At 65.3% G+C, this 18927-nt stretch overlaps 1 protein-coding gene and 2 non-coding genes across 3 annotated transcripts; 1 reads left to right on the forward strand and 2 right to left on the reverse strand.

Annotated features, from left to right (window-relative positions):
• Positions 1 to 3778: 3778 nt before the first annotated feature.
• PLLP (plasmolipin) lies at positions 3779 to 11634 on the reverse strand. The gene is made up of 4 exons (XM_054170244.1): positions 11518 to 11634; positions 7677 to 7850; positions 5048 to 5167; positions 3779 to 3892 (listed from the first exon to the last, which is right to left on the reverse strand). Exons 1-4 carry the CDS (start codon positions 11632 to 11634, stop codon positions 3779 to 3781), a joined length of 525 nt encoding a protein of 174 aa, XP_054026219.1.
• Positions 11635 to 16257: 4623 nt separating this feature from the next.
• On the forward strand, positions 16258 to 16340 carry TRNAL-CAG (transfer RNA leucine (anticodon CAG)). The gene has a single exon. It is a non-coding gene; the product is annotated as a tRNA-Leu (tRNA).
• A 150-nt stretch (positions 16341 to 16490) lies between these two features.
• TRNAL-CAG (transfer RNA leucine (anticodon CAG)) lies at positions 16491 to 16573 on the reverse strand. Its single transcript has one exon. It is a non-coding gene; the product is annotated as a tRNA-Leu (tRNA).
• Positions 16574 to 18927: the final 2354 nt, after the last annotated feature.

Below are 18927 nucleotides of genomic sequence, written 5' to 3' on the forward strand. Positions count from 1 at the left end.
TCCTTCCACCTGTGGTTATGAGCTGCTGCCAGCCTCTTCCACCTCTGGTTATGAGCTCCTTCCACCTCTGGTCATGAGCTCCTTCCACCTCTGGTCATGAGCTCCTTCCACCTCTGGTTATGATCTCCTTCCACCTCTGGTCATGAGCTCCTTCCACCTCTGGTCATGAGCTCCTTCCACCTCTGGTCATGAGCTCCTTCCACCTCTGGTTATGAGCTGCTGCCAGCCCCTTTCACCTCTGGTCACGAGCTCCTTCCACCTCTGGTCATGAGCTCCTTCCACCTCTATGAGCTCCTTCCACCTCTGGTTATGAGCTCCTTCCACCTCTGGTCATGAGCTCCTTCCACCTCTGGTCACGAGCTCCTTCCACCTCTGGTCATGAGCTCCTTCCACCTCTATGAGCTCCTTCCACCTCTGGTTATGAGCTCCTTCCACCTCTGGTTATGAGCTCCTTCCACCTCTGGTTATGAGCTCCTTTCACCTCTCTTTATGAGCTCCTTCCACCTCCCTTTATGAGCTCCTTTCTCCTCTCTTCATGAGCTGCTGCCAGCCTCTCACCTCTTTCCTAGCTGCTGCCAGGAGGGTGTGGAGGGCAGAGCTGCTGTGCCTGCCTGGCCCTTGCTTCTGCCAACCCCCAGCCTGTGACCCTTCTCCTGGGGCCCTGCCCCTGGCTGCCTTCCCCAGGGCCCTTTGCAGGCTTGGGTTTGGCCTTTGAAGGCCACCCCTGGCCCCCAGGCAGAAAGGCCTTGGGGTTGGCAGGGCTGGGGGGGGGTCTTGATGCCCAGCTGCTCCCTTCTTTTCCTCCACACCCTCTTCACAGCTCCTGCAGCTTCAGCTGAGCCTCTGCCTCCATCCCCTGGCCCCTTGTGGTGCAGAGCCAAGGGGGGGGAGGAGGAACCCTCCTGGGGAGAGGCTCAGAGAGGGCTTCAGGGCTCTCCCTGAGCTGCTGGCACAAAGTCCTCCCTGCCCTTGGGGAGCTCTGGGGGCCAAGCAAACTCTCTTCCCTTTGGAAGGAAGTCCTCTGCACTGTGGCCCTGGCTGAGAGGGGGTTCAGAGGTGGTGCTGTGTGTGGTGCTGAGCCCTGGGGAGCAGCACAGCCAAGCCTGGGCTCCTCCCTCCTGCTCTTGCAGCCTGGGCTGCGGCCTCTGTGTGCTGCTTGCTTCCCTCTCTGGGGGTAGGTGAAGCACTGCAAGGGGGGGGATGGCCACAGCAAGTCCCTGGGGGCTGCCTTTGCTCCCCTCCCTTTGCTCCCCTCCCTTTGCTCCCCTTACTCCCTCCCTTTCCTCCCTCCCTCCCTCCCTTCCCTCCCTCCCTCCCTTCCTTCCCTCCCTTCCTTTCCTTCTCACCCTCCCTTCCCTTTCCTCCCCTTCCTCCCTCCCTTTCCTCCCCTCTCTCCCTCCCTTTCCTCCCTCCCTTTCCTCCCTCCCTTTCCTCCCCCCCTCTCCTCCCCTCCCTTCCCTTCCCCTCTCTCCCTCCCTTTCCTCCTCCCTTCCCTCTCCTCCCCTCCCTCTCCTCCCCTCCCTTCCCCTCCCTTCCCCTCCCTTCCCCTCCCTTCCCCTCCCCTTCCCCTCCCTTCCCCTCCCCTTCCCTCCCCTCCCCTCCCCTCCCCTCCCCTCTCCTCCCCTCCCCTCCCCTCCCCTCCCCTCTCCTCCTTCCCCTTCCTCCCTCCTCTCCTTCCCCTTCCCTCTCCTCCCTTCCCTCCCCTTTTCTCCCTCCCCTTCCCTTTCCTCCCTCCCCTTCCCTTTCCTCCCTCCCCTCCGCTCCCCTCCCTTCCTTCCTCCTCTCCCTCCCTTCTCCCTCTCCTTTCCTCCCTCCCCTCTCCTCCTCTCCCCTTTCCCTCCCCCCCCCCCCTCCCCTCCCCACGGTGGTGGCAGTGGGCACAGTCCCCTCTGCCAGGGGCCCCTCTGCTGCCTGCTCAGTGCCACCTCCCCCCAGGACAAACTTGCCCTCAGGAGACTCCAGGGCTGGCTGCAGGGAGAGGTTTTTATTGAGAGCCTCAGATGTGTGCCTCCAAGTGTCAGGAGCCAGGGCAGGAGGAGCTGGGGCTGCTTCCTCTGCTGGGCTTCCAGAGCCTCACCCAAGGGCTGGGGCCGGCAGGGACCTCCCTGCCTGGAGGTGCTCCCAGGCCGGGCTGGAGGAGGCCCTGAGCAGCCTGGGCTGGGGGGAGGGGTCCCTGCCCCTGGCAGTGGGGGTGGGACTGGATGAGCTCTAAGGTCCCTTCCCCCCCCTCACCCATCCTCTGCCTCTATCACCTTAAAGGGTCATCAGCCCAAGCCCCCTGCAGGGGCCAGGGCCAGCTGCAGCAGGCTGTGCCCCCCTGCCCCAACCCTCCTGACCCCTCTGCAGCAGGCTGTGCCCCCCTGCCCCAACCCTCCTGACCCCTCTGCAGGGGCCAGGGCCAGCTGCAGCAGGCTGTGCCCCCCTGCCCCAACCCTCCTGACCCCTCTGCAGTCACAGAAGGGAGCTGGAGAGCTCCTCCAGTCCCACCCCCCCCCTGCCCCAGCAGGGTCACCTGGAGCAGCTCACACAGGAGCTCAGCCAGGCAGGTCTTGAGTACCTCCAGAGGGGAAGGCTCCCCAGCACCCCCCGGGCAGAAGGGAGGCTCCCAACCCCCCCCTGGGCAGAAGGGAGGCTCCCAACCCCCCCCCTGGGGAGAAGGGAGGCTCCCAACCCTCCCTGGGCAGAAGGGAGGCTCCCAACCCCCCCCCTGGGCAGAAGGGAGGCTCCCAGCCCCCCCTGGGCAGAAGGGAGGCTCCCAGCCCCCCCTGGGCAGAAGGGAGGCCCCAGGGAGGTCTCCCCAGAGCCTTGTCCCTGAATGCTGTTAGTTGCAGCTGCAGAGGAGCAGAGGCAGGAGCCCAGGCTCGGGTTAGCGGGTGTTAGTGGGGGCAGGCTGCCAGGCTGGCCAGGTGCCCTGGGCACAGCTGCTCTGGGCAGGGAGCTGGAGGAGCAAACCCCCAGGGGAGGAGCAGGAGCCTCAGCCTCCAGCTGCTGAGTCCAGGTGCTGAGCCTCAGCCTCCAGCTGCTGAGTCCAGGTGCTGAGCCTCAGCCTCCAGCTGCTGAGTCCAGGTCCTGTGCCTCAGCCTCCAGCTGCTGAGTCCAGGTGCTGAGCCTCAGCCTCCAGCTGCTGAGTCCAGGTCCGGTGCCACCCGCGGGGCGCAGCGGCTGGGAGCATCCTCGGGCACCACAGAGCTGCCTCCCCGCTGCCCAGCGCTGCCGGCTCCACGGGCGGGCCCTGGGGGGCAGGCAGGGCAGGCAGGGGGCAGGCAGGAGCCCAGCTGCCCGGGGGGCAGGCAGGGGGCAGGCTGCCCGGGGGGCAGGCAGGGGGCAGGCTGCCCGGGGGGCAGGCAGGGGCCCGGCTGCCCGGGGGGCAGGCAGGGGGGCAGGCAGGAGCCCGGCTGCCCGGGGGGCAGGCAGGGGGCAGGCAGGGGGCAGGCTGCCCGGGGGGCAGGCAGGGGCCCGGCTGCCCGGGGGGCAGGCAGGGGGGCAGGCAGGAGCCCGGCTGCCCGGGGGGCAGGCAGGGGGCAGGCAGGGGGCAGGCTGCCCGGGGGGCAGGCAGGGGGCAGGCAGGAGCCCGGCTGCCCGGGGGGCAGGCAGGGGCCCGGCTGCCCGGGGGGCAGGCAGGGGGCAGGCAGGGGGCAGGCTGCCCGGGGGGCAGGCAGGGGGCAGGCAGGAGCCCGGCTGCCCGGGGGGCAGGCGGGGGGCAGGCAGGAGCCCGGCTGCCCGGGGGGCAGGCAGGGGGCAGGCAGGAGCCCGGCTGCCCGCGGCGCAGGCGCTGCCCTCAGGCTCGGTCGCTCACTTGGCTGCTGGCCGCGTTGCTGCCCAGCCCCTTCCAGGCACGGAAGCTGAAGAAGCTGCTGAGCCCATAGCTGATCATCACCACACAGGCGAAGAACTGGCGGAGGGGGGAAGCAGCGCGGAGTCAATCAGCCGGCCCGGGACAGAGCTCCCAGGTCACCCACGGACAGCCCAGCCCTGGCCCTGAGTGCCTCACCCGGGCTCGTCTTGAACGCCCCCAGGGCTGGGGACTCCACCACCCCCCACCCTGGGCAGCACAGCCCCAGGGCCAAGCTCTCTGCCTGGGGAGAATTTCTTCCTCCCCTCCAGCCCTAAACCTCCCCTGGCACAGCTTGAGGCTGTGGCCTCTTGTTCTGGGGCTGGGGGCCTGGGAGAAGAGCCCAACCCCCACCTGGCTCCAACCTCCCTGCAGGCAGTTGCAGAGAGCAAGAAGGTCTCCCCTGAGCCTCCTCTTCTGCAGGCTCCAACCCCAGCTCCCTCAGCCTCTCCTCCCAGGGCTGTGCCCCAGACCCCTCCCCAGCTTTGTTGCCCTTCTCTGGACACCTTCCAGCAGCTCAACCTCTTTCCTGACCTGAGGAGCCCAGAGCTGGACACAGGACTCCAGGTGTGGCCTGAGCAGTGCTGAGCACAGGGCAGGATCAGCTCCCTGCTCCTGCTGGCCACACTCTGCCTGCTGCAGGCCAGGCTGCCCTTGGCCTTCTTGGCCCCCTGAGCACACTGCTGGCTCCTGTTAAGCTGCTCTCCACCACTCCCCCCCAGGTCCCTCTCTGCCTGGCTGCTCTCAGCCACTCTGCCCCCAGCCTGCAGCACTGCCTGGGGTTGCTGTGGCCAAAGTGCAGCCCCTGGCACTTGGCTGTGTTCAATCTCCTGCCCTTGGCCCCTGCCCCTCTGCCCAGCCTGTTGAGGTCCCTCTGCAGAGCTCTGCTGCCCTCTCCCAGCTCAGCTCCTGCCCCCAGCTTGCTGTCAGCTGCACCTTTGCTGATGGCTGACTCAATGCCCTCCTCCAGCTCATCAATGAGGATATTGATCAGGCTGGGGCCCAGCACTGCTCCCTGGGGCACCCCACTGGTGCCTGGCTGCCAGCTGGCTGCGGCACCATTCACCACCACCCTCTGGGCTCCGCCTGCAGGGCTGGGGGCTCCAGCAGCTCCCCCTTGATCGGTGCCATCCTGTTGGCCTCTGCCCCTCTGCCCAGGCTGGCAGAGCCCCCCCTGCCCCGGCAGGCCTGGCCTGGCGCCCCCCTGTGACTCACGGCGGCGGCAGCCCTGCGGTTGTAGTCCCACTGGCGCCAGGAGGTTGGCTGCACGGCGGCCGCGCTGGTCACGAAGGCTGTCAGGTACAGCACCGTGGCCACCAGGTTGAAGATCATCAGCTGGGGGAAGGCAGAGGGCAGCTTCTGAGCTCTGGGATGAAGGTTCAGGGTGGTGGTGGGGTGTGTGTCCCCCCCCCCACCCTCACCCCAGGGAGAAGCTGAGCAAGCAAAGGCACAGGCTCTGGAGGCGAGCTGTGCCCCTGGCCGGGGGTTTAACCCAGCACAACCACCATGAGGAGGGGAAGTTCAAGGCAGTGGAGGCTCCCAGGGTGCCAGGGGCTGGAAGGGACCTCTGGAGAGCTGCCAGTGCCAGCCCCCTGCCAGGGCAGGAGCACAGCACCCAGCCCAGGGGGCACAGGAACACATCCAGGCAGGGCTGCACAGGCTCCAGAGCAGGAGACTCCACAACCTCTCTGGGCAGCCTGCTCCAGGCCTCTGGCAGCCTCCCAGCCAAGAAGTTCTTCCTCCTGCTGAGCTGGAAGCTCCTGGGCTGCAGTTTCCAGCCCTTGGCTCTTGTGCTGCCCCAGGGCACAGTGAGCAGAGCCTGGCCCTGGCCCTCCCTTCCTGCCCCCCAGCCCTCAGCTCTTGATGGCCATTGCTCAGCTCCCTCTCAGCCTTCTCCTCTGCAGCCTGCACCCCCCCAGGGCTCTCAGCCTCTCCTGCCCAGGCAGTGCTGCAGTCCCTTCAGCAGCCTTGCAGCCCTGCCTTGGCCTCTCTGCAGCAGCTCCCTGTCCCTCTGGAGCTGGGGAGCCCAGAGCTGGAGGCAGGATTCCAGCTGTGGCCTCCCCAGGGCAGGGCAGAGCAGAGGGGGAGGAGAAGCTGCCTGGCCCTGCTGGCCACTCTCTGCTGAGTGCCCCCCAGGACCCCCTTGGCCTTCCTGGCCCCCAGGGCTCATTGCTGTGCCCTGCAGCCCTTGCTGCCCCCCAGCACTCCCAGCTCCTTCTCCTGGGGGCTGCTCTGCAGCAGATCCCCTCCCAGCCTCTGCTGCTGCAGTTTGCTCTTCCTGCCCAGCTGCAGGGCTCTGCTCTCCTCCTGCTTCAGCCTCAGCAGCTTCCTCCCTGCCCAGCTCTCAGCCTGCCCAAGGCTCTGCATGGCCTCACAGCCTGCAGCTGCCTCAGCCAAGCCTCCCAGCTTGGGATCCTCAGCAGCCTTGCTGAGCAGCCTCTGTCTGTCTGTCTGTCCCCTCACCAGTGGCACTGCTGAAGATGCTGAACAGGCCCAGAGCCAGCACTGACCCCTGGGGGCCTCCACTGGTCACAGCTCTCCAGCTGGACTTGGCACCACTGACCACCACTCTCAGCACTCTGTAACCAATTCCCAGCCCACCTCAGTGTCTCTTCTACCCCCCAGGCAGTGCCCAGCCCCAGGCTGGCATCTCACTGAGTGCCCCCCCAGGCTGTGCTGAGGGGTTGTGGCTGGCAGCAGGCCTGCAGCACTGACGTGGTGGCTGCAGCCTTCTGCCCTGACAAAGAGCTCTCTGTGCTGAGCATCCTCTGAGTGATGGAGGAGTAGGATGAAGCAGTGCAGGTGTGCAGGGGCAGGCACCTGCTCCTCTCTGAGCAGCTCCCAAGGCTCCAGGCTGTCCTGGACTGATGGAAATCAGTCCTCTGCACTTTGTTCCACCAGCCCAGGACACCCTGCAGCTCCTCTCTGAGCATCTCCCCAGCAGCAAAGGGCAGAGAGGGCTTTGTTCCACCAGCCCAGGACACCCTGCAGCTCCCCTCTGAGCATCTCCCCAGCAGCAAAGGGCAGAGAGGACTTTGTTCCACCAGCCCAGGACACCCTGCAGCCCTGCTGCTCCTCTCTGAGCATCTCCCCAGCAGCAAAGGGCAGAGAGGACTTTGTTCCACCAGCTCCAGGACACCCTGCAGCCCTGCAGCTCCTCTCTGAGCATCTCCCCAGCAGCAAAGGGCAGAGAGGGGCTTTGTTCCATCAGCTCAGGACACCCTGCAGCCCTGCTGCTCCTCTCTGAGCATCTCCCCAGCAGCAAAGGGCAGAGAGGACTTTGTTCCACCAGCCCAGGACACCCTGCAGCCCTGCTGCTCCTCTCTGAGCATCTCCCCAGCAGCAAAGGGCAGAGAGGACTTTGTTCCACCAGCTCAGGACACCCTGCAGCTCCCCTCTGAGCATCTCCCCAGCAGCAAAGGGCAGGGAGGGCTTTGTTCCACCAGCCCAGGACACCCTGCAGCCCTGCTGCTCCTCTCTGAGCATCTCCCCAGAAGCAAAGGACAGGGAGGACTTTATTCCACCAGCCCAGGACACCCTGCAGCTCCCTTCTGAGCATCTCCCCAGCAGCAAAGGGCAGGGAGGGCTTTGTTCCACCAGCCCAGGACACCCTGCAGCCCTGCTGCTCCTCTCTGAGCATCTCCCCAGCAGCAAAGGACAGGGAGGACTTTATTCCACCAGCCCAGGACACCCTGCAGCTCCCTTCTGAGCATCTCCCCAGCAGCAAAGGGCAGGGAGGGCTTTGTTCCACCAGCCCAGGACACCCTGCAGCCCTGCTGCTCCTCTCTGAGGAGCTCCCCAGGATGTTTCCCACTTTCCTCCCTGCCCCTTCTTGGCCACATACCACCAGGGGCCAGGGGATGACATAGCACTTGAGCTGAAGCTGCAGGAGGTAAGTGATGAAGAGGAGGAGAGTCAGGACCCAGAAGAAGATGGAGACAAACATCACCCAGCCGTAGGCAGCGTGGAGGTAGAAGGTTGTGTCGGCGATGAGGGCCCACACCAGCAAGCCCAGCACCTGGGGGGGCAGAGCACAGAGGCACAGAGGGTTAGGGGCTGGAGGGGGCCTCCAAAGCTCCCCCAGGCCAACCCCCCCCCTGCCAGAGCAGCAGCACCCAGGGCAGGGCCCCCAGGAACACATCCAGGTGGGGGTTGGATAGCTCCACGCAGAGGAAGGCTCCACAGCCCCCCTGGGCAGCCTGCTCCAGGCCCCTGGCACCTTCCCAGGGAAAGAATTCTTCCTCCTCTTGCCATGGAGCTTCCTCTGCCTCAGCTTCCACCACTGCCCCTGGTGCTGGCATTGGGCAGCCCCCAGCAGAGCCTGGCTCTGGGCATCACCCTGCACAGCTTCAGCACCAGCAAGGAGCTCACCCTCAGGCTGCTCCCAGCCCCAGAGCCCTCAGCTCCCTCAGGCTGCTCCCAGCCCCAGAGCCCTCAGCTCCCTCAGGCTGCTCCCAGCCCCAGAGCCCTCAGCTCCCTCAGGCTGCTCCCAGCCCCAGAGCCCTCAGCTCCCTCAGGCTGCTGCAGAGCCCTCAGCTCCCTCAGGCTGCTCCCAGCCCCAGAGCCCTCAGCTCCCTCAGGCTCTCCTCATGAGGGAGATGGAGAAAGCATTCAGGTGGAGAGGTTCCTGCAGGTGCCCACAACCAGGCTGACTGAGAAGGTGCCCCCAGCACCACCCAATGCCACCAGGAGATGCCCATGGGGTGAGAACATGTCCCCAGCACCACCCAATGTCACCAGGAGGTGCCCATGGGGGGAGAAGGTGCCCCCAGCACCACCCAATGTCACCAGGAGATGCCCACAGCCAGGCTGGGTGGGGAAGGTGCTGGGGGGGAAGGTGCTGGGGGGGAAGGGTGCTGGGGGGGGGGAGGGTGCTGGGGGGGGAAGGTGCTGGGGGGGGAAGGGTGCTGGGGGGGGAGGGTGCTGGGGGGGAAGGTGCTGGGGGGGAAGGTGCTGGGGGGGGAAGGTGCTGGGGGGGGAAGGGTGCTGGGGGGGGAGGTGCTGGGGGGGAAGGTGCTGGGGGGGGAGGGTGCTGGGGGGGGAGGGTGCTGGGGGGGAAGGTGCTGGGTGGGGAAGGTGCTGGGTGGACAGGTGCTGAGTGGGAGGGTGCTGGGTGGGCAGCTGCCCCCCGCGCAGCTGCGCCGCATTCCGGTGCCCAGCCGGCCCTGGCACCTCTCTGGGCAGCGCCAAGCCGAGCCCCCAGCCCCCTCGGGAGCTCTCCTGCCCCCTTGGCAGCGGGAGCAGAGCTCCCCGTGCCCGCGGCGCGGGCAGGGGGGGGGAGCGGGGCCGGGCCGGGGGGGCTGCCGCCTCCCGGTGCCATCCCGCCCCGCTCGTTGGCACGGCGCAAACAGCGCAGCCTTTGTGCTGCCCTGCTGCGGGGCGGCCCCGACAAAGCCTCCTTGTGCCATCCCACCCCTTCCCAGCGCTCGTGATCGCAAACATGCCCCGGGAAGGAAGGAGGGGGAGGGAGCAGAAACAGGTCCGGGAGCGCCCTGGCAGCGCCCTGGCAGCGCCCTGGCAGCGGGAGGTGGTTCGTGCCAGGCGGCCGCCCGCGGGGGCAGCAGAGCCGCAGCTCCCCCGGAGAGCGCCGGGCAGGAGCCGGGGGAGGGCGGCGGATGGCACAGCCCCAGCTGGGAGCTGGGGAGGTGAGGGCAGAGGAGGGGGCAGGGGGCAGGGGGGCTCCACATGAGGCAGGGGAGGCTCCACGGAGGGAGCAGGGAACAGCTCTGCCCCTCCAGGCTGCTGCAGCCTGGGGCAGGCTGCCCAGGGAGGCTGGGGGAGACTCCTGGCTCCGGGGAGCTTCCAACCCCCCCCTGGATGTGTTCCTGGGAGCCCTGCCCTGGGGGATGCTGCTCTGGCAGGGGGCTTGGGCTGGGTGACCTCCAGAGGTCCCTTCCAAGCTCTCCCACTCTGTGGTCTCCCTTTCCTTATCACAGGATCCCAGCTCCCAGGGTATGAGGGGCTGGAAGGGAGCTCTGGAGCTCACCCAGTCCGAGCCCCCTGCCACAGCAGCAGCACCCAGGGCAGGGCACACAGCCAGGGGGGGCTGGAAGCTCTCCAAGGAAGGAGACTCCACAACCTCCCTGGGCAGCCTGCCCCAGGCTCCAGCAGCCTCACACCAAAGAATCACAGAAGCCCCAGGGCTGGAAGGGAGCTCAGGGCTCAGCCAGCTCCAAGCCCCTGCCATGAGCAGGGACACCTCACCCCAGGGCAGGTTGCTCACAGCCACCTCCAGCCTGGCTGCAAACACCTCCAGGGCTGAGCAGGAGGCTTCCACCACCTCCCTGGGCAGCCTGGGCCAGGCTCTCACCACCCTCCTGCCCAACAACTTCTTCATCCAAACTGACTCTAGAAGCAAGCTTGGCCCCTTGGGGGTTTTAATCCAGCACAGCAGCCAAGACCAGCAGGACAGCAAAGGCAGCAGAGGCTCCCAGGGTGCCAGGGGCTGGGAGGGACCTCTGGAGAGCTGCCAGTGCCAGCCCCCTGCCAGAGCAGGAGCACAGCACCCAGCCCAGGGGGCACAGGAACACATCCAGGCAGGGCTGCACAGGCTCCAGAGCAGGAGACTCCACAACCTCTCTGGGCAGCCTGCTCCAGGCCTCTGGCAGCCTCCCAGCCAAGAAGTTCTTCCTCCTGCTGAGCTGGAAGCTCCTGGGCTGCACTTTCCAGCCCTTGCCTCTTGTGCTCTGCAGAACATCCCCTGGCAGCATCCTGCCCCAGGGCTTCCCAGGGCACAACCACCTCAGCCCTGCCCGAGGCCTGGGATCTGCTGCAGCAGGCAGCCAGACCCTGCTCAGGGCACATCCCACTGCCCCCCCACACCCCCCCAGCACTGCCCCCCAGGCTGAGGGGATGAGCAAAGAGGGTCCCCAGGGCCGTGGGGGTGCACACAGCAGCGCAGGACACTTGTGGCACCACCTGCAGCTCAACTCCCACCTCATGTGCACAGGCTGCAGGGGAAGGGGAGGGGAGGGGAGGGAAGGGAAGGTTTGGGAAGGGAAGGGAAGGTTTGGGAAGGGAAGGGAAGGGAAGGTTTGGGAAGGGAAGGGAAGGTTTGGGAAGGGAAGGTTTGGGAAGGGAAGGGAAGGTTTGGGAAGGTAAGGGAAGGTTTGGGAAGGGAAGGTTAGGGAAGGGAAGGTTAGGGAAGGGAAGGTTTGGGAAGGGAAGGTTTGGGAAGGGAAGGGAAGGTTTGGGAAGGGAAGGGAAGGGAAGGTTAGGGAAGGGAAGGTTAGGGAAGGGAAGGGAAGGGAAGGGAAGGGAAGGGAAGGGAAGGGAAGGGAAGGGAAGGGAGGGAAGGGGAAGGTTAGGGAAGGTTTGGGAAGGGAAGGTTAGGGAAGGTTTGGGAAGGGAAGGGAAGGGAAGGGAAGGGAAGGGAAGGGAAGGTTTGGGAAGGGAAGGGTTGGGAAGGGGAAGGGAAGGGGAGGGGGAGGGGGAGGGAAGGGGAAGGGAAGGGGAGGGGAGGGGAGGGGAGGGGAGGGGAGGGGAGGGGAGGGGAGGGGAGGGGAGGGGAGGGGCTGCAGTGTCCCAGGGTTAGAGATGAGCTGGGGTGAGGCAGTGAGGGTGGGATGGGGACGGCAGCCAGAGGGTAACCTCTTTCCAGCCCAGGCAGTGAAGAGTCAGAGTCGGGGGCGCGCTCCGGCGGCCCCTGGTGCCCCTCTCCCGCTGCCCCCCTCCCCGGCACTCACCACCTGGGCGACCATCAGCCCCCCGAGGGGCGAGAGGAGGAAGGCGACATCCAGGGCGGGCAGGGAGGCTGGCGGGGAGCCGCTGGGGCTGCGCGGCGCTCCGGGCAGCCCTGCCATGCCGCGGGGCATCGGCGGCGGGACGGGCACGGCGCGGCCCCGGGGCTCCTCCCCGCCTGCCCTCCCCGGGCGGGGCGCACCGGGCTGGCACCCGGCGCCTCCTCCCGGGGATGCTGCGGTCCCTCCGCCCCGCTGGGCTGCCCGGGGCCTCTCCATCAGCCCTGGGGAGCCGGGCACGGCAGCCAGCTCCGCGGCCAGCGCTCCTGGGGCAGCCCTGCCATTGCCAGGACCCCCTCCTGTCCCTGCTCTGCCCCAGGCAGCCCAGGCCCCCCCCGGGCTTCTCTGCAGCTCCTGTCCATCTTGGAGCCCGGCAGCACCCCAGGGGCTGTCCCAGCTCTTCCTCTGCAGGGGCAGAACTTTGCACACCACAGATTCGTGGGAGGGTCATCCAGTTCCAAGCCCCTGCCATGGGCAGGGACCCCCTCCCCCCAGCCCAGGCTGCTCACAGCCCCAAACCACCTCACCTGGGCTGCTTGCAGCCATGGGGGCAGCTCCCAGCTCCCTGGGCAGCCTGGGCCAGGCTCTCCCCACCCTCAGGGTCAAACATTTCTCACTTCTCCTCACTCTCCATCTCCCTCTTGCAGTCCAAACCATCCTCCCTTGGCCTGGCACAAGTGGCCCTGCCCCATACTCTGTCCCCAGCTTCCTTAGAGCCTCTTCCAGCACTGCAAGGCCACCAGAAGGTGACCCTGGAGCCTTCTCTTCTGCAGGCTGACCAAGGCCAACTCTCCCAGCCTGGCCTCACAGCAGAGCCCTTCCAGCCCTTGGATCACGTTCATGGCCTCCTCCAGCCCCAGCCAGGTCCATGTCCTGCTTCTGCTGAGGGCCCTGGAGCAGAATGCAGCTTAATCAAATCCCAGACTGGTTAGGCTTGGAAGGGACCTCTCAAGGTCATCCAGGCCAACCCCACTGCACTGAACAGGGACACAGAACCCCAGAGCTGGCAGGGCTGGGAGGGACCCCAGGGCTCAGCCAGCTCCAAGCCCCTGCCCTGGGCAGGGACAGCTCAGCCCACAGCAGGTTGCTCACAGCCACCTCCAGCCTGGCTGCAAACACCTCCAGGCATCAGCAGGAGGCTTCCAGCACCTCCCTGGGCAGCCTGGGCCAGGCTCTCACCACCCTCCTGCCCAACAACTTCTTCCTCACAGCCAATCTCCAGCTCCCCACTTCTCCTTTTGCTCCATCCCCCCCAGTCCTGGCCCTCCCTCACCCCCTCCAAAGTCCCTCCCCAGCTTTCCTGCAGCCCCCTGCAGCTCCTGGAAGGCCACCAGAAGGTCTCCCTGGAGCCTTCTCCTCTGCAGCCTGCACAGCCCCAACTCTCTCAGGCTGTGCTCAGAGCAGAGCAGCTCCAGCCCTCTGCTCAGCCTCCTGGCCCTGCTCTGGACACCTTCCAGCCCCTCCAGAGCCTTCCCATCTCTGACTCCATCAAGGTTGCTCAGGGCACTGGAGTATATCCAGGGGGAGGACAGCTCTGGACAACCTGTGCTGGTGTTTCCCCACCCTCAGCTGGGGGGATGTTCTTGCTGGCACATTCCTGCAGCCTGCCCAGCTCCCCCTGGATGTCAGCACCACCCTCTGGAGCATCAGCTGCTGCTGCTCACACGCTGAGGCTGTGCCAGTCTGATGAGGCTGTGCCCTGCTCATCCTCCAGGCCATTAGTGGAGATGTTAAGGAGGAATGGAGCAGCACTGAGCCCCTGCAGTGCACCACTGGGGAAGGGAAGGGGGGAAGGGGAAGGGAAAGGGGAAGGGGAAGGGGAAGGGGAAGGGGAAGGGGAAGGGGAAGGGGAAGGGGAAGGGGAAGGGAAGGTTTGGGAAGGGAAGGTTTGGGAAGGGAAGGTTTGGGAAGGGAAGGTTTGGGAAGGGAAGGGAAGGTTTGGGAAGGGAAGGTTTGGGAAGGGAAGGGAAGGGAAGGTTTGGGAAGGGAAGGTTTGGGAAGGGAAGGGAAGGTTTGGGAAGGGAAGGTTTGGGAAGGGAAGGGAAGGTTTGGGAAGGTTTGGGAAGGTTTGGGAAGGGAAGGGAAGGGAAGGGAAGGGAAGGGAAGGGAAGGGAAGGGAAGGGAAGGGAAGGGAAGGGAAGGGAAGGGAAGGGAAGGGAAGGGAAGGTTTGGGAAGGGAAGGGAAGGGAAGGGAAGGGAAGGTTTGGGAAGGGAAGGTTTGGGAAGGGAAGGGAAGGTTTGGGAAGGGAAGGGAAGGTTTGGGAAGGGAAGGTTTGGGAAGGGAAGGTTTGGGAAGGGAAGGTTTGGGAAGGTTTGGGAAGGTTTGGGAAGGTTTGGGAAGGGAAGGTTTGGGAAGGGAAGGTTTGGGAAGGGAAGGGAAGGTTTGGGAAGGTTTGGGAAGGGAAGGTTTGGGAAGGGAAGGTTTGGGAAGGGAAGGGAAGGGAAGGGAAGGGAAGGGAAGGGAAGGGAAGGGAAGTTTTGGGAAGGGAAGGGAAGGTTTGGGAAGGGAAGGTTTGGGAAGGGAAGGGAAGGTTTGGGAAGGGAAGGGAAGGTTTGGGAAGGGAAGGTTTGGGAAGGGAAGGGAAGGTTTGGGAAGGGAAGGGAAGGGAAGGGAAGGGAAGGGAAGGGAAGGGAAGGGAAGGGAAGGGAAGTTTTGGGAAGGGAAGGGAAGGTTTGGGAAGGGAAGGTTTGGGAAGGGAAGGTTTGGGAAGGGAAGGGAAGGTTTGGGAAGGGAAGGGAAGGTTTGGGAAGGGAAGGTTTGGGAAGGGAAGGGAAGGTTTGGGAAGGTTTGGGAAGGGAAGGGAAGGTTTGGGAAGGGAAGGTTTGGGAAGGGAAGGTTTGGGAAGGTTTGGGAAGGGAAGGGAAGGTTTGGGAAGGTTTGGGAAGGGAAGGTTTGGGAAGGGAAGGTTTGGGAAGGGAAGGTTTGGGAAGGGAAGGTTTGGGAAGGGAAGGGAAGGTTTGGGAAGGGAAGGTTTGGGAAGGGAAGGGAAGGTTTGGGAAGGGAAGGGAAGGGAAGGGAAGGTTTGGGAAGGTTTGGGAAGGTTTGGGAAGGGAAGGTTTGGGAAGGTTTGGGAAGGTTTGGGAAGGGAAGGTTTGGGAAGGGAAGGTTTGGGAAGGGAAGGTTTGGGAAGGAAGGTTTGGGAAGGGAAGGGAAGGTTTGGGAAGGTTTGGGAAGGGAAGGGAAGGTTTGGGAAGGGAAGGGAAGGTTGGGAAGGGAAGGTTTGGGAAGGGAAGGGAAGGTTTGGGATGGGAAGGTTTGGGAAGGGAAGGTTTGGGAAGGTTTGGGAAGGTTTGGGAAGGAAAGGGAAGGTTTGGGAAGGGAAGGGAAAGGAAGGGAAGGTTTGGGAAGGGAAGGGAAGGGAAGGGAAGGTTTGGGAAGGGAAGGGAAGGGAAGGTTTGGGAAGGGAAGGTTTGGGAAGGGAAAGGAAGGTTTGGGAAGGGAAGGGAAGGTTTGGGAAGGGAAGGGAAGGGAAGGGACCTTGTGCTTGGACAGCCACAGCTTCTCCAGGGGGAGCACAGTGGTTGGAAGGGGACCTCTGGAGATCACCCAGCCCAAGCTCCCCCCTGCCAGAGCAGTGTCACCCAGAGCAGATCACACAGGAACACATCCAGGCAGGTCTGGAGCTTGTGTCCAAGGCCCTCCCCAAGCCCCAGCAGACATCTGCCTGCCCTTATCTGCCAGGCCCAGCTGGGTTGGTTGGGTGGTGCTGGCTGCTAGGTTGGACTGGATGAGCTCTGAGCTCTCTCCCAGCCTTGGCTGGCTCTGGACTCTGCACACACTCACTGCCTGTCACATCTCTGGGTTTTAGTTTGCTTGTCCAGGAGAGCTTCATTTGCTTCCACCCCGAGCTGAGCTCAGCCTGGTGATTTATTTTTTGGGGTGGGGTGGGGATGTAGTTTGCTCCAAACTAGCTGGGGAGCAATTTCAACTCCCCCCCACAGGGCAGCCCCTGACCTCTGCCTGCTCTTATTCCTCCCCAGCTGCAGGACCCTGCCCTTGTCCTTATTGAACCTCAGGAGGTTTGCCTGCACCCAGCTCTGCCAGCACAGCCTGGGGGGGGTGCCAGACCCCCTCCCCCCGCAGTGCGGCATCGTCACTGAGCTCCCCGAGGGTCCCCCTCGATGCTCTCCTCCGGGTCGTCAATGAACAAAGCCGGGCCCCAGCACTGCCCCCTGGGGAACAGCACCGGCCCCAGGCCTCCCAGGCTGACTCTGTGCCACCGACCCCAACCCTCTGAGCTCTGCAACCCGCCTCGGGGAGCAACCCCTCCGGGCCACGTTTCCTGAGCTGTTCCAGCAGGATGCTGCGGGAGCCAGCGTCAAAAGCCCGCCTGAAGCCAAGGCAGACGGCATCCCCCGCTCCTTCCTGCGGAAGGCTCTCGGATGAAGCAGGCAGCATCTCCCCTGGGTACAGCCGTGCTGGCCGCTCCCCAGGAGCCTCTTCTCGTCCTTGCGCCTGGAGATGCCCTCTAGAGCGAGCCGCTCCGCCGCCTTTCCAGGGATCGCAGCACTTCCCCGCGGGCACGGCCGAGGCTGCTTCCCTCGCAGCTCCCCGGCGGCGCTCAGAGGCGGAGGGCTCCAGCCCCGCCCGGGCCGGGCCCAGCTCCGCCCCAGCCCCACCCAGGCCCCCGGGGAGCGACCGGAGCGCGGTGAGGGGCGGGCGGCGAGGGACCCCACACGCGGCGGGTCAGGATGGCCGAGCGGTCTAAGGCGCTGCGTTCAGGTCGCAGTCTCCCCTGGAGGCGTGGGTTCGAATCCCACTTCTGACAGCTCTGTTTTGCGCCGCCCCCACAGGGCTTCGTTTTAGCTCGGAGCGGGCGGGGCCCCATCCACCCCCCACCCTCCCGTAATTAAAAGCAATTAACGGCAATTAACTAATTAACGCCCGCAGAGGGCTGCGCCGCAAAAGATTCGCCGGTTGTCAGAAGTGGGATTCGAACCCACGCCTCCAGGGGAGACTGCGACCTGAACGCAGCGCCTTAGACCGCTCGGCCATCCTGACAGCGCTGAGCGCCGCTCTCCGCCCGGCGCTACACGAACCTGGCTCAGCGCCCCGGCCCGGCCCGGCGCCGCCGCCGCTCCCCGCTCATGGCGCTGCCGAGCCAGGGCCGAGGGTGTTGGGTAGTGCTGCCTGGGCACCCTCGGCTCCCTCACTGGCTCCTCGGCTCCCGCCCCCCCGGCTTTCTGGCTCTCTCCCCGGCTCACTCCCCGGCTCCCTCACTGGCTCCTCGGCTCCCGCCCCCCCGGCTTTCTGGCTCTCTCCCCGGCTCACTCCCCGGCTCACTCCCCGGCTCCCTCACTGGCTCCTCGGCTCCCCCCCCCCCGGCTTTCTGGCTCTCTCCCCGGCTCTCTCACTGGCTCACTCCCCGGCTCTCTCACTGGCTCCCCCTCGGCTTCCTCACTGGCTCCCCGACTCTCCCCCCCCGGCTCCTTCCTTCCCCCCCGGCTCCCTCACTGGCTCTCGCCCCCCGGTTCCCCACACCCCCTCCGGCTCTCCACCCCGGCTCCCCGCCCGGCTCTCTCGCGGTGGTTCGGTGGCTTGCGGGGTTTGCTCCTTGCCCGCCCCCGGGAGCCAAGGGTGAAGGGTCCGGGACGAGGTCCTGGCAGCCCATCTGTGCTCAAGCCGCAGTGGCATCACTCCGAGGTTGTTTCTGTCTCCCTTGGTCACATCCTCAGGGGCTTGAGATGAGTTTCTGGGGGGCAAAAAGCTTCCCAAAGGCATAGAGCAGCTGTCAGTGATCAGCCTGTGCTGCCCTGAGGCAGAGAAAACTGCCTGGCCGGGTCCAGATCTGATACAGGCAAGCTCTGGAGGTGCTGGAGCTTCCAACCCTCCCTGGATGTGTTCCTGTGTGCCTTGCCCTGGGTGATGCTGCTCTGGCAGGGGGCTTGGGCTGGATGATCTCTGGAGGTCCCTTCCAAGCTCTCCCATTCTGGGACTCCAGCAGCTCACTTCCTCCTGCCCAGCATGACCCTAGCCTGGGCTGCAGCAGCAGGAGTGTGGCCAGCAGGGCCAGGGAGGGGATTCTGCCTCTCTGCTCCACTCTGCTGAGCCCACAGCTGCAGCTCTGTGCCCAGCTCTGCAGCCTCTGTGCCAGGAAGGCTCTGGAGGGGCTGGAAGGTGCCCAGAGCAGGGCCAGGAGGGGGAGCAGAGGGCTGGAGCTGCTCTGTGCTCTGAGCACAGCCTGAGAGAGTTGGGGTTGTGCAGGCTGCAGAGGAGAAGGCTCCAGGGAGACCTTCTGGTGGCCTTCCAGGAGCTGCAGGGGGCTGCAGGAAAGCTGGGGAGGGACTTTGGAGGGGGTGAGGGAGGGCCAGGACTGGGGGGGATGGAGCAAAAGGAGAAGTGGGGAGCTGGGGATTGGCTGTGAGGAAGAAGTTGTTGGCCAGGAGGGTGGTGAGAGCCTGGCCCAGGCTGCCCAGGGAGGTGGTGGAAGCCTCCTGCTCAGCCCTGGAGGTGTTGGCAGCCAGGCTGGAGGTGGCTGTGAGCAACCTGCTGTGGGCTGAGGTGTCCCTGCCCAGGGCAGGGGCTTGGAGCTGGCTGAGCCTCGGGGTCCCTCCCAGCCCTGCCAGCTCTGTGATCCTCTGCCAGGGATGCAGCAGGGCACGTCGGAAGGGCAGTGCATCAGCACTTCCAGCTCTGATTGGAATCTCCCTGGGGAAGTCCCTCCAGGCTAGGGGAAAGCTCAGGGAGAGAGGCAGGAGGCTGAGGAGGATCCTGAGAGTGCCACAGGTCTGCCCCAGACAATGCTGGGAAGCGTGAGTCAGAGTCAGCGTCCTGCACCCTGCCAGCGCCGGGCGCAGGTCACAGCCCTGCTTATTTATATCCCACCTGCTACAACCAGCCCCAGGAGCAGCCAGCACTGCTCCCCTGAGGGCAGGACAGGGACAGCTCTGTGCTGCACAGACCTGCTGCAGGGAAGTCTCAGACTCACAGGACTGTTTAGGTTGAAAGAGGCTTTTCAGACCGTGGAGTCCCAGCCTGACCCCAGCACTGCCAGGGCACCACCAAACCCTGGCCCTCAGCACCACAGCTCCATGGCTCTGGAAGCCCTCCAGGCATGGAGGCTCCACCACTGCCCTGGGCAGCCTGGGCCAGGCCTGGACAGCCCTTTGGGGGCAGAAGTCAGAGGGTGAATATCTCTACAGGAAACCACAGAGGCTCTCAACAGCTCCCAGCAGCTCCCAACTGCTTCTCTGCAGTGTATTTAATCCTGGCCTAGGGAAGTCCAACAAGGTCAAGGTCCTGCAGCTGGCTGAGGGCAATGCCAAGCACAGAGCCAGGCTGGGGCAGGAGGGGCTGAGAGCAGCCTGCAGGAGGAGGCCTTGGGGGTGGCAAAGTGCCCAGGAGTCAGCCCTGGG

Source organism: Dryobates pubescens, chromosome 19 (genome assembly GCF_014839835.1).
Source record: "Dryobates pubescens isolate bDryPub1 chromosome 19, bDryPub1.pri, whole genome shotgun sequence".
Taxonomy (NCBI): domain Eukaryota; kingdom Metazoa; phylum Chordata; class Aves; order Piciformes; family Picidae; genus Dryobates; species Dryobates pubescens.